The sequence below is a fragment of the Telmatherina bonti genome (assembly GCF_933228915.1).
Source record: "Telmatherina bonti genome assembly, chromosome: 4".
NCBI classification, from domain to species: domain Eukaryota; kingdom Metazoa; phylum Chordata; class Actinopteri; order Atheriniformes; family Telmatherinidae; genus Telmatherina; species Telmatherina bonti.
This window is the reverse complement of record NC_136622.1, coordinates 17,029,776-17,052,076: the sequence shown is the minus strand read 5'-3', so window position 1 is coordinate 17,052,076 and position 22,301 is coordinate 17,029,776. Positions and strand designations below refer to the sequence as shown.

The 22,301-nt window shown below is 37.9% G+C and overlaps 2 protein-coding genes across 2 annotated transcripts in view; one reads left to right on the top strand and one right to left on the bottom strand.

Annotated features, from left to right (window-relative positions):
* The first annotated feature begins 83 nt into the window (after positions 1-83).
* fsbp (fibrinogen silencer binding protein) lies at positions 84-6,570 on the top strand. Its single transcript, XM_079238855.1, has 4 exons — positions 84-270; positions 1,788-1,834; positions 2,014-2,182; positions 5,370-6,570. The coding sequence occupies exons 1-4, from the start codon at positions 198-200 to the stop codon at positions 5,702-5,704; spliced, it is 624 nt and encodes a 207-aa protein (XP_079094981.1). The 5' UTR covers positions 84-197; the 3' UTR covers positions 5,705-6,570.
* Positions 6,571-11,443: 4,873 nt separating this feature from the next.
* celsr3 (cadherin, EGF LAG seven-pass G-type receptor 3) overlaps positions 11,444-22,301 on the bottom strand; it is a gene marked incomplete at both ends in the record, with an annotated part of 103,595 nt that continues 92,737 nt past the window's right edge. The window contains 9 exons of the mRNA XM_079238454.1: positions 11,444-11,471; positions 11,707-12,757; positions 15,264-15,458; positions 17,699-17,872; positions 18,180-18,271; positions 18,858-18,955; positions 20,230-20,349; positions 20,446-20,572; positions 21,885-21,964. Of these exons, the coding sequence (XP_079094580.1) occupies positions 11,444-11,471; positions 11,707-12,757; positions 15,264-15,458; positions 17,699-17,872; positions 18,180-18,271; positions 18,858-18,955; positions 20,230-20,349; positions 20,446-20,572; positions 21,885-21,964 (1,965 nt within the window). The remainder of the gene's footprint in view (positions 11,472-11,706; positions 12,758-15,263; positions 15,459-17,698; positions 17,873-18,179; positions 18,272-18,857; positions 18,956-20,229; positions 20,350-20,445; positions 20,573-21,884; positions 21,965-22,301) is intronic.

Genomic DNA, 22,301 nt, shown 5'->3' with positions numbered 1-22,301 from the left:
ACGCATCACGAGGTGAAATCGCTTCTGGCTCTTGGATAGCTGTCCAGCTAACTTTACAGCTAACAATGCCTGGAAAATGCAAATTCCAAGATTCATGGCTGTCGAAGGATGTTTTCAAAGACTGGCTGATAAAGGACGCCCATGACATTCACTTTGCTCGATGTAGGGCCTGTTGTAAATCAATCAAACTTCAGACCATGGGCGAGGCTGCTCTCACTAGCCACGCAGGGGGAGCAGGTCACAAAGCTGCGGTCCGTAAGCTATTAGAAGGTTAGTTAGTTAGTTACAGTGTTTGTCCAGGTAAACACATTAAAAGATATGCCAGATACTGGTTAGATGTGTTTATTCATTGGGTGTGTTCGTTTTGCTGTAGTAGCAGCTGTGTTTAGTGGTGGCGTATTTGGCCCCAACATCAGAGCCCACAGTTCAAACATCTGTCCCAGACCATCAGCTGATTTTTAATGTCCCTGCAGAGTACATGTGTCATTACTGATCAACTTACTAACATGGTTGTACAGCTGCTGTGTTCAAATGCATGGTTTTAATTTTGAGAGCTTATATTATTCCAATTACACCTTAAACAGATACGGAATAATTTGACAGCATTTTAATATGAGCCAGGTTTAATATAATCTTGAGTCACCAACTACATTACAGTCATTACATGACCCATTTCTGCTTTTTGTTCATTTACTTTAAACAAACAGCTGAAGGCTTATCAGTGTGTAATGATGTTTTATGTATATATCTATCTTGTGTGTGTACACACACACACATACACTCTTTATGCATGGGATTAATAATTTATTGATTAATACCACATGGAAAAACAATTTCCACGGCTACAATGTCATCTTGAATTTTTTTTAAGTTAGTTTGAAAAACTGGTAAATTTCCCAGTTAAACCTTTAATATATCTTTGTCTATATTTTAGACACGCCCTGTGATGGACTGGCACCCTGTCCAGGGTGTACCCTGTCTCTCGCCTGAGGGCTGCTGGGATAGGCTCCAGCTTCCCTGCAACCCTTAATCGGACTAAACGGTTTCAGAAAATAAATGAAGGAATGAGTATATTTTAAACACTAGGATATAGGGTGGTTAGGGACCATATTCTTTCCAGCATTAGAAATTTAATACTAAATCAACTAAGTGATATTTAGTTTAAAGGGTCAGCTCATGCAAACGGAAAGAAAATGCATATGTTAAAAATGTTCCATCAAGCGAGGTTTTATTTTCCTGGTTGTTGGGATTTTTAACTGGTACAGTCAAGGTTAAAGGTAAAGTCACTTGCTGTTTTCCTTAAGTGTTATAGCATCTCTTAAAGTTTTGCAAAGAGAAATCCTAAATTGTCAGCTGTTTCCTTACTAAATTTTGTGCATGATTGCTGTGTAGAGGTGGGTGCACTTGTGACATACTATTGGAAATCTGAAATTCTTGAATTCAAGCCAATGCAAAATCCTTTACAGTATAAAACTAGACTTCTTTTGTTGTTTAAGTACTTGAAATTCACAAAGGTGTACAAACCCATGATTGTTTTTAATCTGCTTAGGAATCAAGCCAAAGGTCTACTGTTGATAGCACTATGTGTCATCAAATTACACTTTATTTGACCCAAAATTGGCAGGTATGATGTCACAAAGAGCTTTGGATTCAATGTTTATGCTTTTGTAAAGACAGTGTTGTACTATGGTCTGCCAGGAGGAGGCACTCTTTGTTAAATTTCTAGAAATCCATTCACCCTCTGACACGCCCTCTTTTCTCTGTTCCTTCTCTCTTTTCATTGACAGGCAATTTAATTAATGACAATGGGGAGATGAACGGCTGTGTGAATCGGGTAAATATTTTATTTTATTTTATTTTTTTTTGTGCATTTATTTTCTCTATATTATTTACTAAAGATATAATTTTGAACATACCTAAAATAAAACTTGCTGGTCACACAAGCTGACAGCTAAGAATCCTAAAACACTATTATTGCTGGAAGTGACAAAAACCCCACCTCCTTCTTTCTAGGTAGAAGACAGCAAGGAGCAAGTGGCCATCTGCCTCCAGCGTGAAGCCTTGGACAGAATTGCAGTCAGTGAGTGGTCAGATCAGCGCCACAGCCCCAACACAAACTCCACCTCCCACAATGCAGAGCTGCAGGATGTGACATTTCCTGCTGCCTACTTCACAGCTCCAGGTACCCACAGATAAAGCTCTTCAAGCTGCTCGAGTATTTGTTGCCTCAGAAACACTGCAGAGTTTTTGTGTGTTATTTTGAAAACAAGGTTGAGTCTTTATATTTAACTAAGAAAGCATGACCTTTAGCTTAATCCAGTCATTATTTGGGTTTCTTTTAGTGGGGATGTGGAGGACGTTACTGATGTAACAGAGATGGAGATTGGATTCTCATTTAGAAACAAAAGACAGGGATGGAACAGCACAATTTAACCCTTTATGCATGGCAGCTTTTAGAACAAAATGTTATGTAATGTTAAGACATTGTAAAAGAAAAAAACATGTTAAATATGAACCAAAATTTATGATACGAGTAAAATTTACTCATCTGATTTGCTTGTTGTGGCATCCCAGGCTGGCAGCTGTATCAGATTATACAACTTTCATTATGATTCTAATATATTTATGTCTTCTTTTTATAATATTAAAATAAATTAACCAGAAAACCAGTAGAATGTGAGCTAACAGAGGGAGAAATCATCATTCAAAAATAAAATCAGGAAATCAGTGGGTTTCGCATTTGTCAAATATTTAGCAAAAAAATACCCAGTTGTGTCATTAAGCTGTCTGACCCATCTGTGATGCACTTGGTTATTTTTCAAATACACCCAGCCATCATCATTGATATTTGTAGCGCTATTCTGAGCACCTATGCTCCTCCCACTGCTGCGTAAAAGTACCATGTTTTCCATCACCACTGCTTCTACCATATCCAGAGACTCTCCTTGAATTCAGTCTCCCCATACTCGGTTTGGTAAAAACTAAATATTGTCATCTCTGATATGTGCCGCTTCAGGTACATCATGATTGCGGATCGACACACTGCTACAACTAACAGAAGGATCACTTTTACTGTCACCAAATGACCAATCATCATCTTCAAGAGACAAATATTCCCCTCCTGAGTCAGCGAGTGGCTGAGGAAGTTCTACATCAGCAGTGAACAAAACATTTTGACATGTTACATGTTTTCTCTATATCACTAACTAAACTCTCTTTGTGGAGATATGCCCATTTCATTCAGTCACTTTTTTGTTACAATTTTGCAATGTTGGTGCTAACAGTGTTAAGTCAGGTTATGAGTATAGTTAAGTACCCATTTATTAAAGTTCAGAAGATTCTGGACGTAAACTTTTGGCCAAAACCACTTTTACTTTACAAAACAGCCTTTATTTTAACAGTGAAACAAGTAGAATCTGTGTTTGACTTATATTACTAAAATGACTAATGAAGCTATTAGTAATAGTACCAAATTAACTGTATGTATTAGCTCATACTAAAAGCTCCACACAGTGAATAGCAATTATAGCTTAGACTTCATTCTTACTAGTAACAAGATGACAATTAGGTCTTGCTGTGTGGATTGAAATAAACACAACAGACCTAATGCACCATCATATTGATCTACAGTTAATAAGATACATGCACTCTAATACCCTGGATGTTTTCCAACAGAAGCTTGAGGATAAATGAAATACCACGGTCTTCTCCTGGCTACTGATGGTTGCAGAGCGATTTTACATAGTAAAACTCTGAACTGAATGATACATAGCAGGCATTTTAAGTGGCCTTGGTTTGCTGTTTCCCTGCTTTACAGCTGGTTTGAATGAAGCAGATTAACCCTGTTCTCAGATTCTTCACTAAATTAGCGTTGATGCTTTTCATCAAATGGATTCATTCAAGGACAAAGCTTCTTTAGGTGTCCGTTGATTCATGAAGCCATCTTGTGGACAAGCTATCACAATGTTATCAGTAAATTACTGAAATCAAATCTACTGTCCACGATACTGGTGGTCCTTTATTTGAGAAAAGTTTGCTTTAGTTAAATTTTGTATTATTTAGCAGCTTTTTGAAATAAAAGTGGTAACAGGGGAGAGGCGAATTGACGTTTAAGATGATCAGGGTGAATTTACTTCCATTGAGTTGTGGGGGAATGAAGGTAATTAAATAAATACATGCATTCATGTCGGCATTTACAGGGAAAAATTAGATCAAAATACTTCCAATCCAGGTTAAAATTCTCCTTTTTCTACCCAAATTCAGGATATAAATCTACAAATCTAAGTCGCAGTCGCAGAGTGCTTAAAATGCAGTGGACCTCCATTGTGTCTCAGTATTTGCTATATTCTGAATTGCATGCCAAATTGCAAACCACTGTCAACCAGTTGCGTGTTGCATTCCTCCAGCAAGGCTTCGAAACACCATCGCTTACGTCATTGAAACATGCTCCAAAAGATGCATCTAAAAATATTTCCATGCTTACACGGCGTATGTTCCGACGCCATGGCACTGCGGATCGCATCACTTCTTTCCTTTCTGCTTTTAAAAACTTTGGATAAATCTGCTTAGCAGTAACTTGGGTTGTTAAAATGCACAAAACTCCGTGTTGACATTTGTAATGTAAGCTGCTGTCATTCACAAACAAGTGTTATCAACTTTTCCTTCAGTTTATTTTAATCACATTTTATTTTAGTCAAAAAAATTAAAAAATATAACAGAGGGGAAATAGTTTTTTGTTTTTTAATAATTTGTTTTGTAACACTTTAATCACCAATATGTAATAGAAAAGTGATCATGTATATATAATTCTAACTTTAATAATGAATGAATATGATTTACATTTACATTATAAATAACAATGTTTTAGCTCTTTTCACTGAATGTAGAACGGTTTTATACAAACTGAACGTTTGTTTGTTTTTACAGAGGAATAATGCTCTGTGCAAAACAATGAAAGTGAACATTAAAAAAAAAAAAAAAAAAGCATCCCAACCCCGTTCCAAAGCAAAAGGAATTGTGAAAAGGCCAAAACACAGATGAATGATAATTTTTACATTAAAAACAAACAATCTTATAGTTTGCATGAATAAAAATTAGTGGTAGATAAAAAAAATAAAAAAAAGTTGCTGTTGTCAAATAATAAAATCCTACAAGGTACTGCAGGACCACTATCAAAAATAAAATACAGAAAAAAACAGCAAAACATTTTTGATAATATTGTTTTTTACATGTGGTTCTAGATTATAAACCCACGGCACTCCTCTTTATGAAAGCCAGCAGCCACTACAGCTCACATCTACAACACACTTCCCAGTCACACTGAACACCAGCTACTTCCTGCTCATCCTCTCTGAACTCTCATCTCACAGGAACCTCAAGGCCCATCGGCCAGCGTTTTCACCAGTCAGACATTGAGACAGAAGACACCAGCCCCCACTTTGCTCACCACGACACTCTGGACTTGACGAGACTGGAGCAGCAGCAGCAAATGAAGATCCTGGAGTGGGAGAACAGGATGAAGGTGTTGGCGTGGGAACAGGAGCTGGTAAGGGAGAAGAGAAGAGCAGCCCGGCAGGAGGAGAGAGCTTACCGGATGAAGAAGGCTTATTACAAGGCCAAGCTAAAGAGGCTGGGTGAGGATGTGCCACCATCATCCTCCAGCAGTGGCGATGAAGAAGAGAAAGCAACTGATGTTAATGACTGATTTGTTTTAACAGTTTTTTGTTTTTTTTTAGTACTTGTTCAAAGTTGTGTTGCCTTGTCCAAACACCATGAAACTGTTTAATTTCCTTTAAGAGATTTATATAAATTCTTTTTATCCTCAACATTTCAGTAAAACATTAGCTTTGATTTTCTGTTTTAGTACTTTTTACTGGGTTTAGAGCAGGGCTCTCCAACCCTGGTTCTCAAGGACCGGCGTCCTGCAGGTTTTCCAAGTGATTAATGCTCAGACAAGCTATGCACATGTCTGCTCAATAAACATTGATTTGAATCAGGTGTGGTGCAGCAGGGACACTTGGAAAACCTGCAGGACTCCGGTCCTTGAAGACCAGGATTGGGGATCCCTGTCAGCTCCAACTGGGAGTCTTCAGCATGAGTGTGTAAGAGCTTAAGCAGTGAAAACTAAGGAGGACTATTCTGTGGAGTCAGTGCTGCAGCTGAAACGTGTTGGTTTGTTCAGAGGTGACTTGCTCTGTGGTTCCTGCGTGCAATTGTTGAAAAAACAAGAACTGAATTGGATCTCACTTGGTTAAGTTGAAGAATGAATTTCTCAAAGTCAGAGTGGTCCTTATGATACCCAAGAATGTAACACAATACAAATATGTGTAAAAACTACTTGAACTCTTTGTTGAAATAGAAAAAAATAAATAAAAATAATAATTCTTATATTCTGTTTTATCTGTAATTTTCACATTGTGTGTTTAGTTTTCAAAGTCAAACTAACCATGTTCTTTGGATTTTAAAGTGATATTTTCTTTAAAAAAAAAAAAAAAACCAACTTTATTATAGCTCATTTAAAAGATTTAACAGAAGTTACCAGAAAATGAAAAGATATTCAACAAATGGACAGTTTTGTATCAGACATTAGTTGTGCATACTATCATTAGCATGTATGATTTAACTTTTTCTTCTGTGTAAATCAGTGTGCATTTAATTGAAACCTGAATAAAAGAGTATGATGACACTTGATTTTGTTCATCAGTATTTAGTTGTTTTTACATCTTTTATAGCAGTCATCAGCTTGAATATGCTGTTGTCACAAACTCGGTTGGGACTGGTGTTTAGCCGTGAGCGCTGTGGAGGTCCAACAATACTGGTAAAAAGTACTCAAGTTATTGACAGTGTTAATGTTAGGACTCTTGACAAATGGGCCAATTTTTCACACTATTTACAACTATTGTTGTATTTAATTATAGATCACAATTTTTTGCATAAAACAGTCTAGACAGTCCAACTGAGACATTTTGGTTTTTTTATGTTTTATTTTTTGTTGCGCCATGAATTCCCAAAGCATTATTTTTATTAAAAGGTCATTATTGTGGACAAAATTTAGGTGTGTCTAAGGAGAGCAAAGCACAGTTTTGTTCGGCCTTATTTTAAATTTCCTACACTTTGGAGGATTTTTGTCCTAACTTTTTGAATGTACTTCATAATAAACTGCACGCCCAACGGGGTGGTGTTTGTGTGTGTGTGTCTGCCTGCTATAGCTGGGCAAATTGATTACACCAATGTGTGATTGCAGGCACACACTGAAAAAAATGCATTAATGAGGTTAAAAATGATGAATTCACTACCTTTGAAACTTAAACCTCAGATCTGAATCCAAAACATCCAGATTTGAGACAGCAGGTTTAACTCATGTTACTGAGCATCATTTCTCTTTTTGTGTGGTGTAATTATTTATGGTCAGTTTCTCTGTGTGGGTGTGTTTTGTTTTATTCCATTGTGTCCCTCAGTAATGCTTTTGAGCAGTACACTGATTTCACTGACAGATGGTATACATCCTGCTTTTGGTTTTAAAATGCGTTTCCTCATTCAGGATACTGTCGACCCCCTTTTAAATCCTCCTGCTTGTGTAATCCATCAATCCATAGACCACATCTGGGAACTTGAATGAAACTTTTAAAGTGCTAATGTGCTGTTTTCTTTGTTGACAACCAGAGAAAGACATTGTGTCTCTGTCTTGTGAGGCGCTTAGAATAACCTGACTGGATGTTGCTGATAAATGTCACTTTTTCTTCAGCTGCACCTTTTATTTTTTCTGGTTCCTTCATGTAAACATTTGGATGTTTAACCAAACAGCTGGGCTCAAACTCCAAAAAGGTTATCAAGTTTTTTTTTTTTTTTTCCCCAGTTGAAATCTAAGGTTTATGCAAGGACTGATAGTCCATGCCAGCTGGATGCATCTTATCTGCCTTGAGGTGATTTTATCAGGCTGGCAGCTGCGCATGCCTCTGAATGTGACAGAATACTTAGAGTCAAAACAAGTCAGAGAGAAGAACTGTTGAGAAGAAACCATGTCACTCTGTCAGGATGTTTCTTCTACTTGCTGCTTCACTCCTGAAAATGTCTGTTCTCATGAATATGGAGCAACACACCTCTTTCTGTCGACAGAGACTATAAATAAAAACACACACACAAAGCTTAATAGGAATAAGTCTTTTTTTTTTTTTTTAATGTCCAACATTTCTCTTGTTTCTGTGGTAACAGGGGAACAGCTGTTTCCATCCCAGTGGCAGGATAGAAGGCATCTCGTAATGAACACATTAGCCAACAAAAACAATCTCCCACCATCACTCATCTTCTTCCTGCTTCTCTTTCTGTTCTTCCTTCATTGACCTTCATTTTTCCTCTTTTTGTCTTCTCATCTGGCCTCAAATGTGTGCCTGATATTGGTCCAAAACCTTTTATTCTGAGAAATCCTGTTATTTTAATCATCACTGACAAGCTTCTGTGAACTGTCAAAGCAGATAATTCATCGATTATTTGATTTTGTGCGCATTTGATATGTGAAACAAATACATTTGCATCCTTATCCACAATTCAACAAGGATTTAATGGGGCAGATTTTTTTGCTAGGGTTTGGCATCACATTTAAAGGAACTATATTTGAACAGTGTATCAACCTGAATTAGATTTAGATTCCATGTATAATTTCATGTTAAAACATGTTTGAACAGAAATGTTTACAATTACATTTCCCCTTTTTCTTGTTGTTCATCTGTGGATTTTGATGCCTTGATACTCAGTTAATATTAAACATGTTTAAAAGAAACTTGGATAAAGAAAAAAAAAACATTCTTTAAAAACAGCATTTCATAAAATGGTAATAAATCATTCATACAGTATAAATTATCAATAAATAAAATAGATATGTCTGTGGAAGTTAAAGGTATAATTTGTGAAAAAAAATAAATGGAGAGAAAAATCTGGTTTGTTTTTAGGTGTACAACGTAACAGACTGGCAGGACTTTTTTTGGCAATCATACTGTCAGGTGTGCTTATCAATTTCCAGGGATATTGGACTGTCAGAGCAGCGATCAGAGCAGGCAGATATGCATTTGATTGTGAGTTTGTGGTTTTTTTTCTATTTCTTTTATGTGTTTTCTTTCTGCCTCAGTGATGGGCAGCCATCTACTTCTTCTCTGCAGCTACACTTTAGCACAGTCATGGTTTCTGACCTGATTTTTACCCCTTTCAACTATGTCTGTTACTGTAAATCTTGTTTTAATCTTCTGTTATCCTGCATTTGAACTTTTTTTTTTTTTTTTTAGAGTCCACTAAAGCGAAAAAGATTTAGTTAGCCTTTACAATGTCCTTTGCTTTCTTCACAGACTGAATTTTACCCATGTTTTTTTTTCTAACTCACAATTCCTTCATTCCTCTGAAGGAATGTGGAAATTGGCTGAATGTTTTCAAATGCCTGTATATTTTTTCTTTGAGACCTGAACTCAAGACTTGTTCCAACACCTGCAGGAAAAGATCTGCAGCTGATTGACAGACCTGAAACTCAAAAGCACTTAGATGCTTTTAGCTCTGACACTGCTGACATCTTCTCTGCTATGAAAACTTGTCTACTGTTACAGAAGCTTTGCGCGATGCTGAAAGCTACATCTTCTCTAGAACGTACCAGATGATAGGGGAAAATAAATCTGCATTGATTTATTCTGGTAGAAAACACATTAACAGCTCGTGCTGAATGTTTTGAGCCTGTTTGGATTTGGAGCGAGCGCTTCCTATCTGTGAATTTCCTCTGAAGAATAATCTGAAGTAAATTCCCAAGCAACTTCATTCAGCCAAGCAAGTAAAAATATTCTGGCATGGGCTTCTTGTACTAAAGACATGAGCTAATGTATTCTGCTAGATACCACATTGCGTATGTGCTGGAGGTTTACTTTCATGTTTCCAAACAAATATCTGAGCACACCAAGATGTGATACATGTCTTCTCTCTAATCTGCTTTCCCCTCCTCATACCTAATCAAGATCTACTTGCTTGCACAGTATGCAGCTAAATAAAATGCCAAACACAGTGGGTTGTGTCGTCGTGTAGAACAAAGGCCTCATTAATAGAAACAAATGCTCATTTTAGACAACTATTCATGGCACATTAATCTAAAAAATGATCAAGGTTAAAAGAAAAAAAAAAAAAGTAAATTATATCTACAGTTTTCACACCCTGCAAGAGTCATTTTATCATCACAAAAAAGGAGATTTATAATGATTTTAAGTCCCTTTGGCTTAGATTTGCACAAAGCTTCCTCATGAGAGGCTTTTATAAACATGTTTCCTGGAAGCTGCCGTGGAGATTCAGCTGCTCCTGTGGCATCCCTTGAGGCAGGTTAAGTCGTGATGCATCAAAGTGCAAAAAAATACCTTGAGGGGCTTTAAAACAGTTGGTACATGATTCAGCCTCATGCATAGAGGCAGACAGAGAGATCAACCTACACCCACTGGGTCATCAAAACTCTACAGATATGGTCTAGTTATATCAGTGGACTGATATGGTCTAGTTCAGACAGCACCAGGCACAAAGAAACACAGATAGATGACAAGGTCACATTCATACATCGGATCACAAAACAGCACAACCTCCTGAAAAAAGCTGATTTTGACACCAGTGAGCTTTAAAAGTTGATCCACCAGCTTTGTTTCTAATATTTTGTTTGTAATCTTTCTTTGCACAATCATTTTGTTCCATCTAATGTCCTCTCTATAATCATCCCTCTATTTACAATCGATTCCTGATACGTTGATATTTTCCCTTCAACCACGTCTTGCAGTTTCAATAATCTCATCAGATAATATTGCCGGCCCCCCTGGCGCTGTACACAAAGTTGACTGCTGTGAGGAAAAGTTTTTTTAGGAAAAGGTTTTTCAGGAAAAAAAATTGAGGATTTCTTTTTCTTTTTAGAGGAAATCTCTTCCCTCAGCAACATACAGGACTGCACTCGCACCAGTCTCACTCACAACCTCACATGGACACAATCGCTTAAAAAAACAAACATCACAAGAGATTTCTTCTTCATCTCCAATGAAAAAGATACAAAATGTATAAAAATGTTATTTACAGTCACGGTATTTTTTCTTTTTTTTTTTTTTTCTTTGATGGGTCAGGCTAACGTGTTTGAAACTGAGCATTTTTTTGTTTTTGTTTGTTTGTATAGCAGTTTTTAGGTAGTAGATGTGGATGACACATTGTCCAAAGAACCATCACAGCTTCCTGGCAGTTTAAAGTACCACCCACCCACACACTTAATCTTTTATCACCGCCAGATTAATCTGTAAATTTTCTCTCCATTTGTTTTATCGTTGTCTCCAGTGACCCACTTTGTTTTTACTTCTCCAGTGTTCCAGGTTGTCCCGCTGAGTCAGGGTCACTCGTGACTTTTGAGCTCATCCCTTGTGTGCCAATCATTGTTGAAATACTGTTGAGGCAGTCATCAAGACTGTCCCTCACTTCTGTTGGCTCTGAGGGGAAGGAAAGCAAAATGAGGTGTTGATAAATTAATTTTCCACCGTTTCATTAACTGAATTCTACATATTGATTACAATGACAGTACAGACACTTAGTGGAAATGAGTTATTTGAGAAGGACAAAGACACAGGAAGGAGAATGAGCTAGCAAACATAGTTAAACAGGTATGAGTGAAGTTAATAAATCAGTAAGATGTTTGTTGGGATGAATGTACACAGGGGGACTTACTCTGAGTCAGGGGAGACTTCAGATATGCTGTGGGAAGTGGCAGACTGGGGTGGGGAGGGGGAGGGTCCGTGAACAGAGCCATTAGGACCAGGGTTAGACGCAGCAGGGGGAGGAGTGAGGACAGAGGAACTGAAGGACGCCAGAATAGAGGACAGAATGTCCAGGTGTTCACTGGACGGTTGTCGTCCCAGGGGGTTTGGATTTGAACCTGACTGAGCAGGGTACCTACATGAAGGTGCGGAGTCCAGACGTCCTCTGATATGAGGTGGAGGAGGTAGCTGTTCTTGCTGAGGCTCCTCTGAGATTGGGGGAGGAGGGGATGCAGAGGGAGGCTGGTCGGAGTGTGAGGGCTGTCGGGGAGGTAGAGTGCGGAGCCACTCCCGACATGGTTGTGCCTGAGCTCCCACTCCGTTGGTCTCCAGCTGCTCCCTCGACCTACTTCTCATTAGCGCCCCTCCAAGGTGCTCGCGAGATGAGGCCTGACGCCGCGTCAGAGAATTCAACTGCGACCTTGACCCGCTGAGATATCCTTCCATTCCCGCTCCAACAGCTCCCCCATTTCCACTCAAGTCCTCCCTTGAGGCATGGAAGCTGCCAACATGGTGGTTGTTCAGTCTATCCCTGGATCCTGACAAGTTCTCCCTGGATGAGGAGATTCGCTGGTGATCCAGGCCCCCAAGTCCTGCTCCTTGCCCAAGCCCCAGTTCTCTTCTTCTGGGTAAGAGGTCCAGGTTGTCCCTGGAACCCCGGGAGTCCAGGCGATCCCTCGACCCTCCAACGGTCTGCCTTCCGAGTGGATCCCTGGACAGCTGCCTCCTGGCAAGTGAGTCTAGATGCTCCCTGGAGGAGTAGCGAGAAGCTGGCTGGGATAGAGAGCCAGAACCTCCACTAGCACCAGCTGTGGCAGAATACATCCGACCATACGAAGCTGCTGGAACACCTCGGTGGCCGAGCGTGGATGTTCGGTACCAGTTGAGCTCACTGGGGACCCGTCCCATTGTGGAAAGACCCTGAAGTGCTGGGGGACACCCGAGACGATTCTTCAGAATACCTGGAACACGAGAGTAAGAACATGACAAGGAAGGAGAGAAAGTCATAAGCAGAAGAGATGGAGATAAAAAGACATTTATAGATGTGAAGATGCAGACAAGAAGAGAACATCTGGCATTTTAAATGTCTTTGGTCATTGCTAATATACTATGAATCATAATAGCGTATTAGTTCTGGCTGTGGAACATGGAGAAACAAAGTCCTGAGGGAGACTTTGACATGAGTCATTCAACAAAGTTACACTTTTTGCTTTAAACCATATCTAAGCACATTTATGCGCATGTGTACTTTTGACCTTTGTGTCAATTCTCTCCCCACAAAATGTCATCCACACTTGAAGGCAATAAGATTATTTTCTATTTTTGCATTTCTTTGTCATTTTCTCAGTTTTTGGCAGTGATTTTAAATTTACTTTGAGGATGTGTGTTGTGATATCTGTGCTTTCTTTAGTCAGATAATCATAAAATAAAACCCTACACAGCGTTGATATGTGATCACTGCCTCAAGCACTGGTATGAAATGTGGCAGAGCAAAATTAGAGGTTATGGATACAACCAATGTTTTCAAACAGAGGGAAGAAAAGTATAACATGTGCAGGTAAATCGAGTTAATGACATGACATATCAGTAATGGTGACAACCTTGCCTTCATGCTGAAAGGACAGCTAGCGTGACATCATGGTAATCACATCTAAGTAGTAAAGTAATCACTGACTAAGTAGTAAATTTAAGCAACATAATATATTTCCTCCAGTGAAGCAGTCTGAAATAGTGCAAATCATATCTCTACCTGGCACATCTGCATCCTTGCTAGCACTAGCTTAAGAAATAACTTCCACAATCCTGTAATAAACACACACTTATAGAGCACCCTTTCCACTAACAAAGTAAGAAACAAACAAATAAGCAATTTCTTTTGTTCAGTTCATATGCTGGTACAAAGCTAGCTCTGTAAATTTGTTAGAGAATTCATCTGTCTGTTTAGCAGATACAGAGGCAAAAATGCTGATAGTTTGAAGGAACAACAGCTGAATAAGGACATAAAGTAAGTTTTTGTGGTATCCAGTGAAAATGGTTACATGAATGATAAACTGAAAGTACATCAGTGTCCCAAGTGTGTTTTGCCAGACCAGAAAGGCTGTCTTATAGGCAGGGTTTATGAGCTAAACAGACAACCGTGTTTCATGCACAAGACGAATGTTAGCAAGCCATCAATGCCAGGTTCAAGAACTGAGTGAATAGCAGCAATCATGGGGCCATGGACGACCTCCCTGGACCACGTCAACTTTGTAATAATGTCTGAAAGACAGAAAACTGTAGTATCACTGTAGCTTGATGTAGGAGAAAATCTCTGGTTTGAAGCTGACTGGCTAGCAGAGATGGCTACGAGGGCCATTGCGTCAAGGGGTTAAATGTTGTCTGATTTGATGGTACCAAGAGCCTCCAACGACTTTTCTTCCCCTTCCCAGCATTAGCTCTACGCTTTGCGGTGCCCGCCAGCAAAATGTCATGAACTACAAATAAGTCTGACTGCATGTGGAAAGTGGTCAGATCCTTCTCCATACCAAAGCTGGGGAAAACCTAGCTCATGGGCTCACACCATGATGGTCCCAACATATTGACCTGTATCTCTCTGGGTTCTGCCTTCCCCACAAGTCTGAGGGTTTGCATGTGGCACTTTTACATGCAACAAGACAAGATACACTCAATGTTTCATGCCTCCTTTTCAAGGCAGAGAATGATGGGAAAAAGCCAAGTAGTGATTTAAACAGGCTCAATTGTTTGCTGAACAAATAGAGCCCACATCAGCTGTGCTAGTGTTAGTTCATGAGCTATACTGGTTAAACTCCTACAAAACAGCAGGATGTGATGCTATAAGTTAGCAAGATAAACAAGCACCAGGTAAGAGCATCATTACCCTGTAATGATGCCGTGAGTAGGTTGCTATCCCCCCTCTAATAGGACAGTTAAGTTTTCTACAAGGGTCCTTGAAAACAGGTTGTACAAGGTGAAGTAAGATAAGACTGAATTTTGGGAGGAACCCAGAACCTCCCTGAACTGCAGAAATCTAATTGAAATTAACAGGTGGGCTGGATGAAGGTCTTCAGGTTGGCTTAACAAAAGCGTAATCCCCATATTCACTATGTACAGAGTGTAACAGCTGAAAGAGTGCATCCTGCTTCTAATGCATTGCAGTAATCAGTGTTTAGATTCTAGGAAATTGATTATTTCATTGTGTCCAGACAAACCATTCAGACACGACAGCTATTTAAAAAAGAGGCACTTTGCTATTGAGCCATTTTAAATTATGTTTTGCTGGTTCAGCTCATCTGACATCTGCACCATTATGCTCTCAGCATTTTATGAGTAGATACACCACTCAGACAGAATGTCCACAAACATTTGTCCAATATTATCTCTGAAAGTTGACTATCTGGTCCAAAGTGGATAGCCTTAACAATGAGACATAAAAATGAGGAAGAAAAATGTTTTTATGTTTTTCCTCACCCTTGCGATGTCTGTGTGGCTGGGTAAGCCCATTCTCATCCCCGCTGGTGAGTGCAGCATCTAGCTGGTTATTATTAACAGCATCTTTACTGTAATCTGCTCCCAGGGGGCGCTCCGACCCCCACTTCTGCAAAGTGTGTGTGTCACAGTCCTCTAAAGCTGGCCAGTAGGACAAGAGGTCATTGCCATCCAGGTCTGTAGCACATAAAGAAAGTAAACTCATTTAAGTTAATTCCCAAATCTATCAGTAATAAATTGGAAATACGAAATCGTCTAAACTTTCCTAATATTCATGTTCTCAGGTCAGTGAATGATTTTTATTTTATTTATTTATTTATTTTGGCTGGGGGGGTAAGCACAATTCCACTTGTTTCTGTCACTGCTAAAATAATGAATTATCAAAGCAAATAAACATCTGGCTATGAAAGGCTTATGCTACATTTTGTTTGCTTTTCCTAACAACTGGCCCAAACAGCAGGTTGTTTTAGGTTACAGCAAATGGCATATTAACATGCAAAGTTCATGTATTAAACATGAATATAACAAAATAATTCAAGACAAAAAATGACTGAAAACCGAGTGTGATCCACAGTATATTTGTGGCCATTCAAAAGAGTATGTTAAGATAATTTCATTATAATCGTTTGTGAAAGTCAGAAAACAAAGATTCTTCTCTTCATCACTACCTAACAAATATATATATATGTATATTTTATATATATATATATATATACATATATATATATATATATATATATATATATATATATATATATATACATATATATATATATATACATATATATATATATATATACATATATATATATATATATATACATATATATATACATATATATATACATATATATATATATACATATATATATATATACATATATATATATATACATATATATATATATACATATATATATATATATATATATATATATACATATATATATATATATATATATATATATACATATATATATATATATATATATATATATATATATATACATATATATATATATACATATATATATATATATATATATATATATATATATATATATATATATATATATATATATATATACATATATATATACATATATATATATACATATATATATATACATATATATACATATATATATATATATATATATATATACATATATATATATATATATATATATGTATATATATATATATATATATATATATATATATATATATATATATATATATATATATATGTATATATATGTATGTATGTATGTATATATAAAAGCACACTTTTAAGAAAGTGATGAGGGTCAGGGTTATTATGACAATTGTGGATCAGTTCTGAAATTGACAAACTGCTCTGATAAACATTCACCATCTTGTCAGTGTTGCCGTGTTGTCATCAGTGTTATAAACTTTAAAAAGTACTGGTAAATAAATATAACTAATCAAATATTAATTATAAACGTTTATTTATCTACTCCCACCTAATCATTTAATTTTGTAGGGTTAAAGTGGGTGAAAGTGTGTTTTTCAGGTGAAGGTTTCATAAATAATCTAGGTGTTAAGGGGTTAATGCTTTGTAACAGCCGACAGGATCTCATGCTGTGACCTTTCAGTTAAAGGCCCAATTGTTTGGTTCGATTGCACTGATGTATTGATCAGGCTCTCCTCGCCGTCAAAATTCTGCTTTCCTTAATTGAACTGACAGCTGTGTCCCGGTTTAACCCTGAACAAAATTCAAGAATTGATCATTTATATGGATTTATACATTTTTACATTTATGGCCTTTTCCTACAGTGAAACTTAACAAAAACTGTTTAAGCTTGACATTTAAATCTCCTGATTTGAATCGTGTAAACTCATACTTTGTGAATGACACACCTTAATGTGCATCAGAGGAAGATAGCTATTGATGAATGACAACTGGCACTGAACTTTTCTGTTGACGTGTGCTGTTGTGTTAGATCATGACATATGTTTTTACATATTCTTACAATTACTTTAAAAAATCTCTGACGCTACGGGGAGACATTGACATGAAATGGAAACTATGTTTTTAGCTTCAGTTGAGAAAACCTGATTATGCAGGAATTACTGAACGCTGGCAGAGACTATTTTTTTTATCTTCTGCAGGAGTTGTTTGAAAAGTTTCAGCAAATGTGGCTTTTTCTCTTGTAGCTTCTATGAAATAGGAACTGTGTCCTTGTAAGTGCTGTTATTTCACCTTGACTGAAGCTTTATTTCTCTGAAATAGAGCGTGGCTCAATCCGCTAAGTATTACTTTACAAGCAACATGCAGCATTACTTTTAAAATATTTATTAAAACATTTTGAGGGAATCAAATGTGTTTTAAGATGATAAATGTAATCCTTAATCTGCATCAAAATATGGAGACGACACAATAGATCAACTACCTTTGGTTCCATTGGCAGTGGGTTCTGTGAGGAGACGTTCGCCATGGTTGGAGCGTTTGAATTTGCGCTGGATGCGCCCACGGAGACGCACATTATCCTCACTCTCAGAGGAAGGGATCGAGAGGCTGCGTTCTTCCTCCATGGAGAGGTCAGAGTCTGAGTCTGAATCCTCACCTGGATGTGCCGAGGGTGCAGGAGACAGAAAAAGGTGAGAAGTCAAGAGGACAAGAAGGAAAAATAGTGATGATATTTTTCCTTATCGATGTACAAAGTATAATTTATCTGCCATTAAATTCATAAAGTGACGGATGACTTGAATTTCCCCTCGGGGATAAATAAAGTATCTTTGATTTGATTTGATTTATGAAGTGAAGGCAAAAGAAATAAATAGTGTGGAAACATAATGTTTTTTTTAATCATGTGAAAAATGTGTACTTGTAAAACCAAATGTGCTCATCTTAGTGTGTTCTTGCACATTTACCTCCATCTCTGTGAAACATGGCTACATCCAGGTCTGTCGCTCCAGTGTGGACGATATTCTGTTCCAGAGTCTGACGAGCCAAAAGATTTTCTCTGATGGGGAGAGAGATGAAGTGTGAGGACAGATATATTCAGACACAAACACAGTAGAATCAATAAATATCAATCCAAATCACAAAAAAAAGCTAATAGGAAAACACATATCCAGGTATATAAATATACACTAGTGTACTGTAGATGCACTCAATAAGACTGACAATCACTGGACCCTAAAGACATCAACAACCACTTTCAGAATACATTAGTGTTGCTCCACATATAGTCCGGTTCATTGTTCCATCCAATCTTCTTCATCTTTACCCTACTGACCCACTAAGCATTCAACAGGGATTTTATTAGTGAGGGAATTTCCTCCCTGAAGCAACTTAATCCTGAATCCAGGGCCCACAGAGATTTAACCAAACCTAATTCATTCCTGTTTGAATGTTGAGTTCATGCAGTGTCAGCATCGACTTATCAATTTATTTTCACTGGAAAACTACTTGATCTTAAGCATGAAATAGTCTTATCCTCTTTTAGCAGCTACAATGTGGGAATTTTCCATTTACATTTTTATTCAGTTAAGTGATTAAATGAAGTTGTGATGTGTGTGCCTGTTCGTGCGAGTGTGTCCAGATACCTTGCAGAGCTGACAGAGGAGATGGTGGAGGTTCCCAGGGTGATGCGGTGTAGTCCGCTCTGCTCCAGCAGTGATGCATTGTGATAGGGGTTTTGAGCCTGAGTGCAAATACAGAAAAACACACGGGGTGGGGGTTGAGAGATAAGCTGATTAATAATGTTTTAGTGAGGAAAATCTGAAGTGTCTCTTCAAAAAAGTAAAAAGTACTGCTTATGCTAACTTATATTCCACGATTTCTATCCTGATATAAGGAGAACAACAACTGTGTAACATATCATCTTCATGGTGTTTTCCTGTAGTCTTGTGAGCGATTTGAGTTGCTAAATTCATACTGGGAAAGAAATATAAACAAGGAGGCCAAACAAGTAGAGCAGATATAAATGAGACAGGACCTTTGCTCTGGTGTTTATTGGTCACTTTGGTCATAAATAACATATAGAATAATCTGAGTCAGTCAGGCAAAAACTCACAAATAGGCAGTCAGTCATCTATACATGTTGCCCACTGAAGGCAAACACAGCCAAGTGTGTGCCTAATAATAGTTTCAAGCTTTTCCCCTCAGATGACTCAGTGATGGAGAGGAAGAACTTTGCAGGAGATGGGGTTCAAAACACACTCACACAAACACACATCCGTGCATATAAACAGAAATGGGCTCAGTGCATAGAGAAGACTTTAATCGAGAATGGAACATGAAGCACACAACTTTCTCTCACTTGTAGACACACAGGATAGATATTAAGTGTTTTTCAAAAGACAGTGGCTGAACGCTGACTGATGTGCACTGAGCTGAAGTAATAAACACACACAAAACAGAAGTGAAATGAAGGGAAGACGTAGGAAGTGAGTTCACACACGTGCGTGCGCACACACACACACACACACACGCACGCACGCACAGAGTAAGCAAATAGTGCACTGGGCAGTGTTTTTGTCAAAGTGGCTGAAAAGCAGGCACCGTTCTGCTGGCTGGGATATTGTGTTATATGGGTCAGATACCCTGAGGGTTAAAGGAGAGCGAGGGAGGGCAGGAGAGATTGATGGATGGATTGAGGGAAGGAGAAATGGAGGACAAGAGGGTTTTTGTGCTGTCTAGTAATGGACACAGACTTGATGTGCATCTATAAGAGAAAACAGTTGAGTAAAACAATAATAGGCTTTGAGATCCTGCAGAGAGATGATTTATGACTTCACATTAGGATCTTCGCCTTCCATCATCAAGTCATTATTATGCATTAATGGCCGTCCTGCTGTGGTATTAAGGTTAGATTTAAATTCTGATAAAGATTCTGATGAAGTTCCATGCGTATCTTTTTTACTGCTTATGTGCCAAGTAAATGAATACTTAAGGCCAAGTAAAGGTGGGACTTACTGTGTTCTGCGGTGGTCTTGGTGGATCTTCTCCAGGGCTCTTCTTACCCAAACAGGCAACTCTCCAGGCTTCTTGAACTTCCGAGTTGAACACCGTGAAAACCAGCATCACAGACAGACCCTAAAACAGATGTAGAAAAGTAAGAGAATGAGAAATCCTGCAACATAGGATGACAGTCCAAGTTTTTACAGAAAGCACTCTATGTTTAGTTCATACCTGTACTATGCAGAGGACATTAAATATGTAGTAGAAAGCCAGGATACTGTTGTTCACAGCCATCAGACCACACAGCCAGGTGGAGGTGGCCACCAGCAACAGCAAGATGGCATTTCGGATAGTGGCACTGGGGAGAGGGAGAAACAGAGATGGAGGAAAAGTAAAGATTAGATTTGAATATATATGATATGATCCAGCTGGAACCCTCAAATAGCTTTACAAGCAAATGTGTGCCATATCTACCAGCTATGTTCCCAGACAAAACCCTACATGTTTACAGGCCCAGTAAACAATTCAGCGAATTTACTTTTAGCAACTCAGTCCTCTGGCTCAACAAGCCAGGGAGAGAGGTAGAGCAGTGGCAGTGTTTAAGGCAGAGAAGGGAAGAGGGGAAAAGCAGTCTGCAGTAGTAAAAATAAACAGAAAATCAAACAACTATATGTAAAGATTTTTCTTCAGTAAAAGATAAACACACTGCTAAGCATAGGATGATGACAACAATTCTGTTAAAATCTGTGCTCTGCTTAATGTGTGTGAATCAGCCCTGATCTATCAGACCCACACACTTTCACAGGGAGGCGACAGTGGTTTGAAGAGTTCTCTCTGGATTGTCATCTAAATGTAGCAGCTGGAGTACTTCTCTAATAAAGGAAGAAGAAGCCAGGAAATTATATTTAGAGCTAAGTATATCCAGAGAAATGCATCATAACACACACATTTGTACTGACTCAAATAACAATAAAATGATCCTTTAGATGGGTTGGCATGTATACTTATGAAACTGGAAAGTTAAAGCAGGTTGCAACTGCATTTGAAAACAAATTTACTTAAAAAACGTTTATTTGTAATACTCTCATACTTTGATGATTATATGTTATTACCTGTTTCTGTTCTTCTTCTGTTTTGTCTCTCGTGTTCTTTCTTCACATCTGCTCTGTCTGTACCCCACTAGTCAACACATGTCACTTGTAACATTTTTGTCAGTTATTTTGTTTGTCTTTGTTGACATTTCTTGTTATTTTCTTATTTGGTAGTTTCTTGAGTCTCTGACTTTCCTTCATATCCTCCACCTGTGACTCTGTGTTTCCTCTTTCCAGTCATCATAGCATAATTAGCTTGTGGTTACCCTTGTGTTCTCTGTCAGCCTGGTTCCTCACTTGCCTGCATCTTCTCTTGGTTATTTTTAAAAAAAATATTTTTGTGTTGCACTCCCACTAGATAAATGTTATATTAGTTGTTTTATGGGCATTTATTGTAGTTCACCTGCCTGAAACTTGCAGTCTCCTTTTATACATCTTTCAATTACCCTTTGTTTGCCCTACCTGTTTGCATTGTTTTTAATCATGCATGCCATGCAATTCCCTATAAAGTCTGTAATAGCTTCTGAACACAAAAATCCCACTTTATCCAAACTTAAAAGTTGAGAAGGGGGTACTCACATAACAGGGAGTTTCTTGGTCTCCTTCTGCGATGGGTTACAGGACATCTTGGCTACGACCATGAAAATTCCTCCGTTTATCTAGATAGGGGGAGATCAATACAGATGTTTAGGCAATATTTTGAATGCATTTCAAGAAATCCAATTCTGCTGTTGGGGATATCTGGGATCAGGATAAATGTTTATTCCAAATCAATGTAGATATTCCAGTTGTCTCAGAAGAAAAAAATTATTACAGAAAAAAAACAGGGATATCCCTTAGAAAAAATTACTGCCTTTGTTTTGCAGCTTGGAAAGCTTAGATATTGTATGTTGTTGAAGCGATTTGCACAGTGAGAGATGTTGCCATGATGGGTGGGAGCAATTAAAATGATGGGCTTGTCAAGTTCAAGAGGACCGTCTTTTCTGGAATTCATTT

What these genes read in the sequence shown, in the direction of transcription:
- fsbp (XM_079238855.1), top strand. Translation starts at nt 198, where the DNA reads ATGGGCGAGGCTGCTCTCACTAGCCACGCAGGGGGAGCAGGTCACAAA. An exon ending in TGAACGGCTGTGTGAATCGG is followed by an intron (nt 1,835 to 2,013) that starts GTAAATATTTTA and finishes CCTTCTTTCTAG; the next exon opens with GTAGAAGACAGCAAGGAGCA. An exon ending in TGCCTACTTCACAGCTCCAG is followed by an intron (nt 2,183 to 5,369) that starts GTACCCACAGAT and finishes CTCATCTCACAG; the next exon opens with GAACCTCAAGGCCCATCGGC.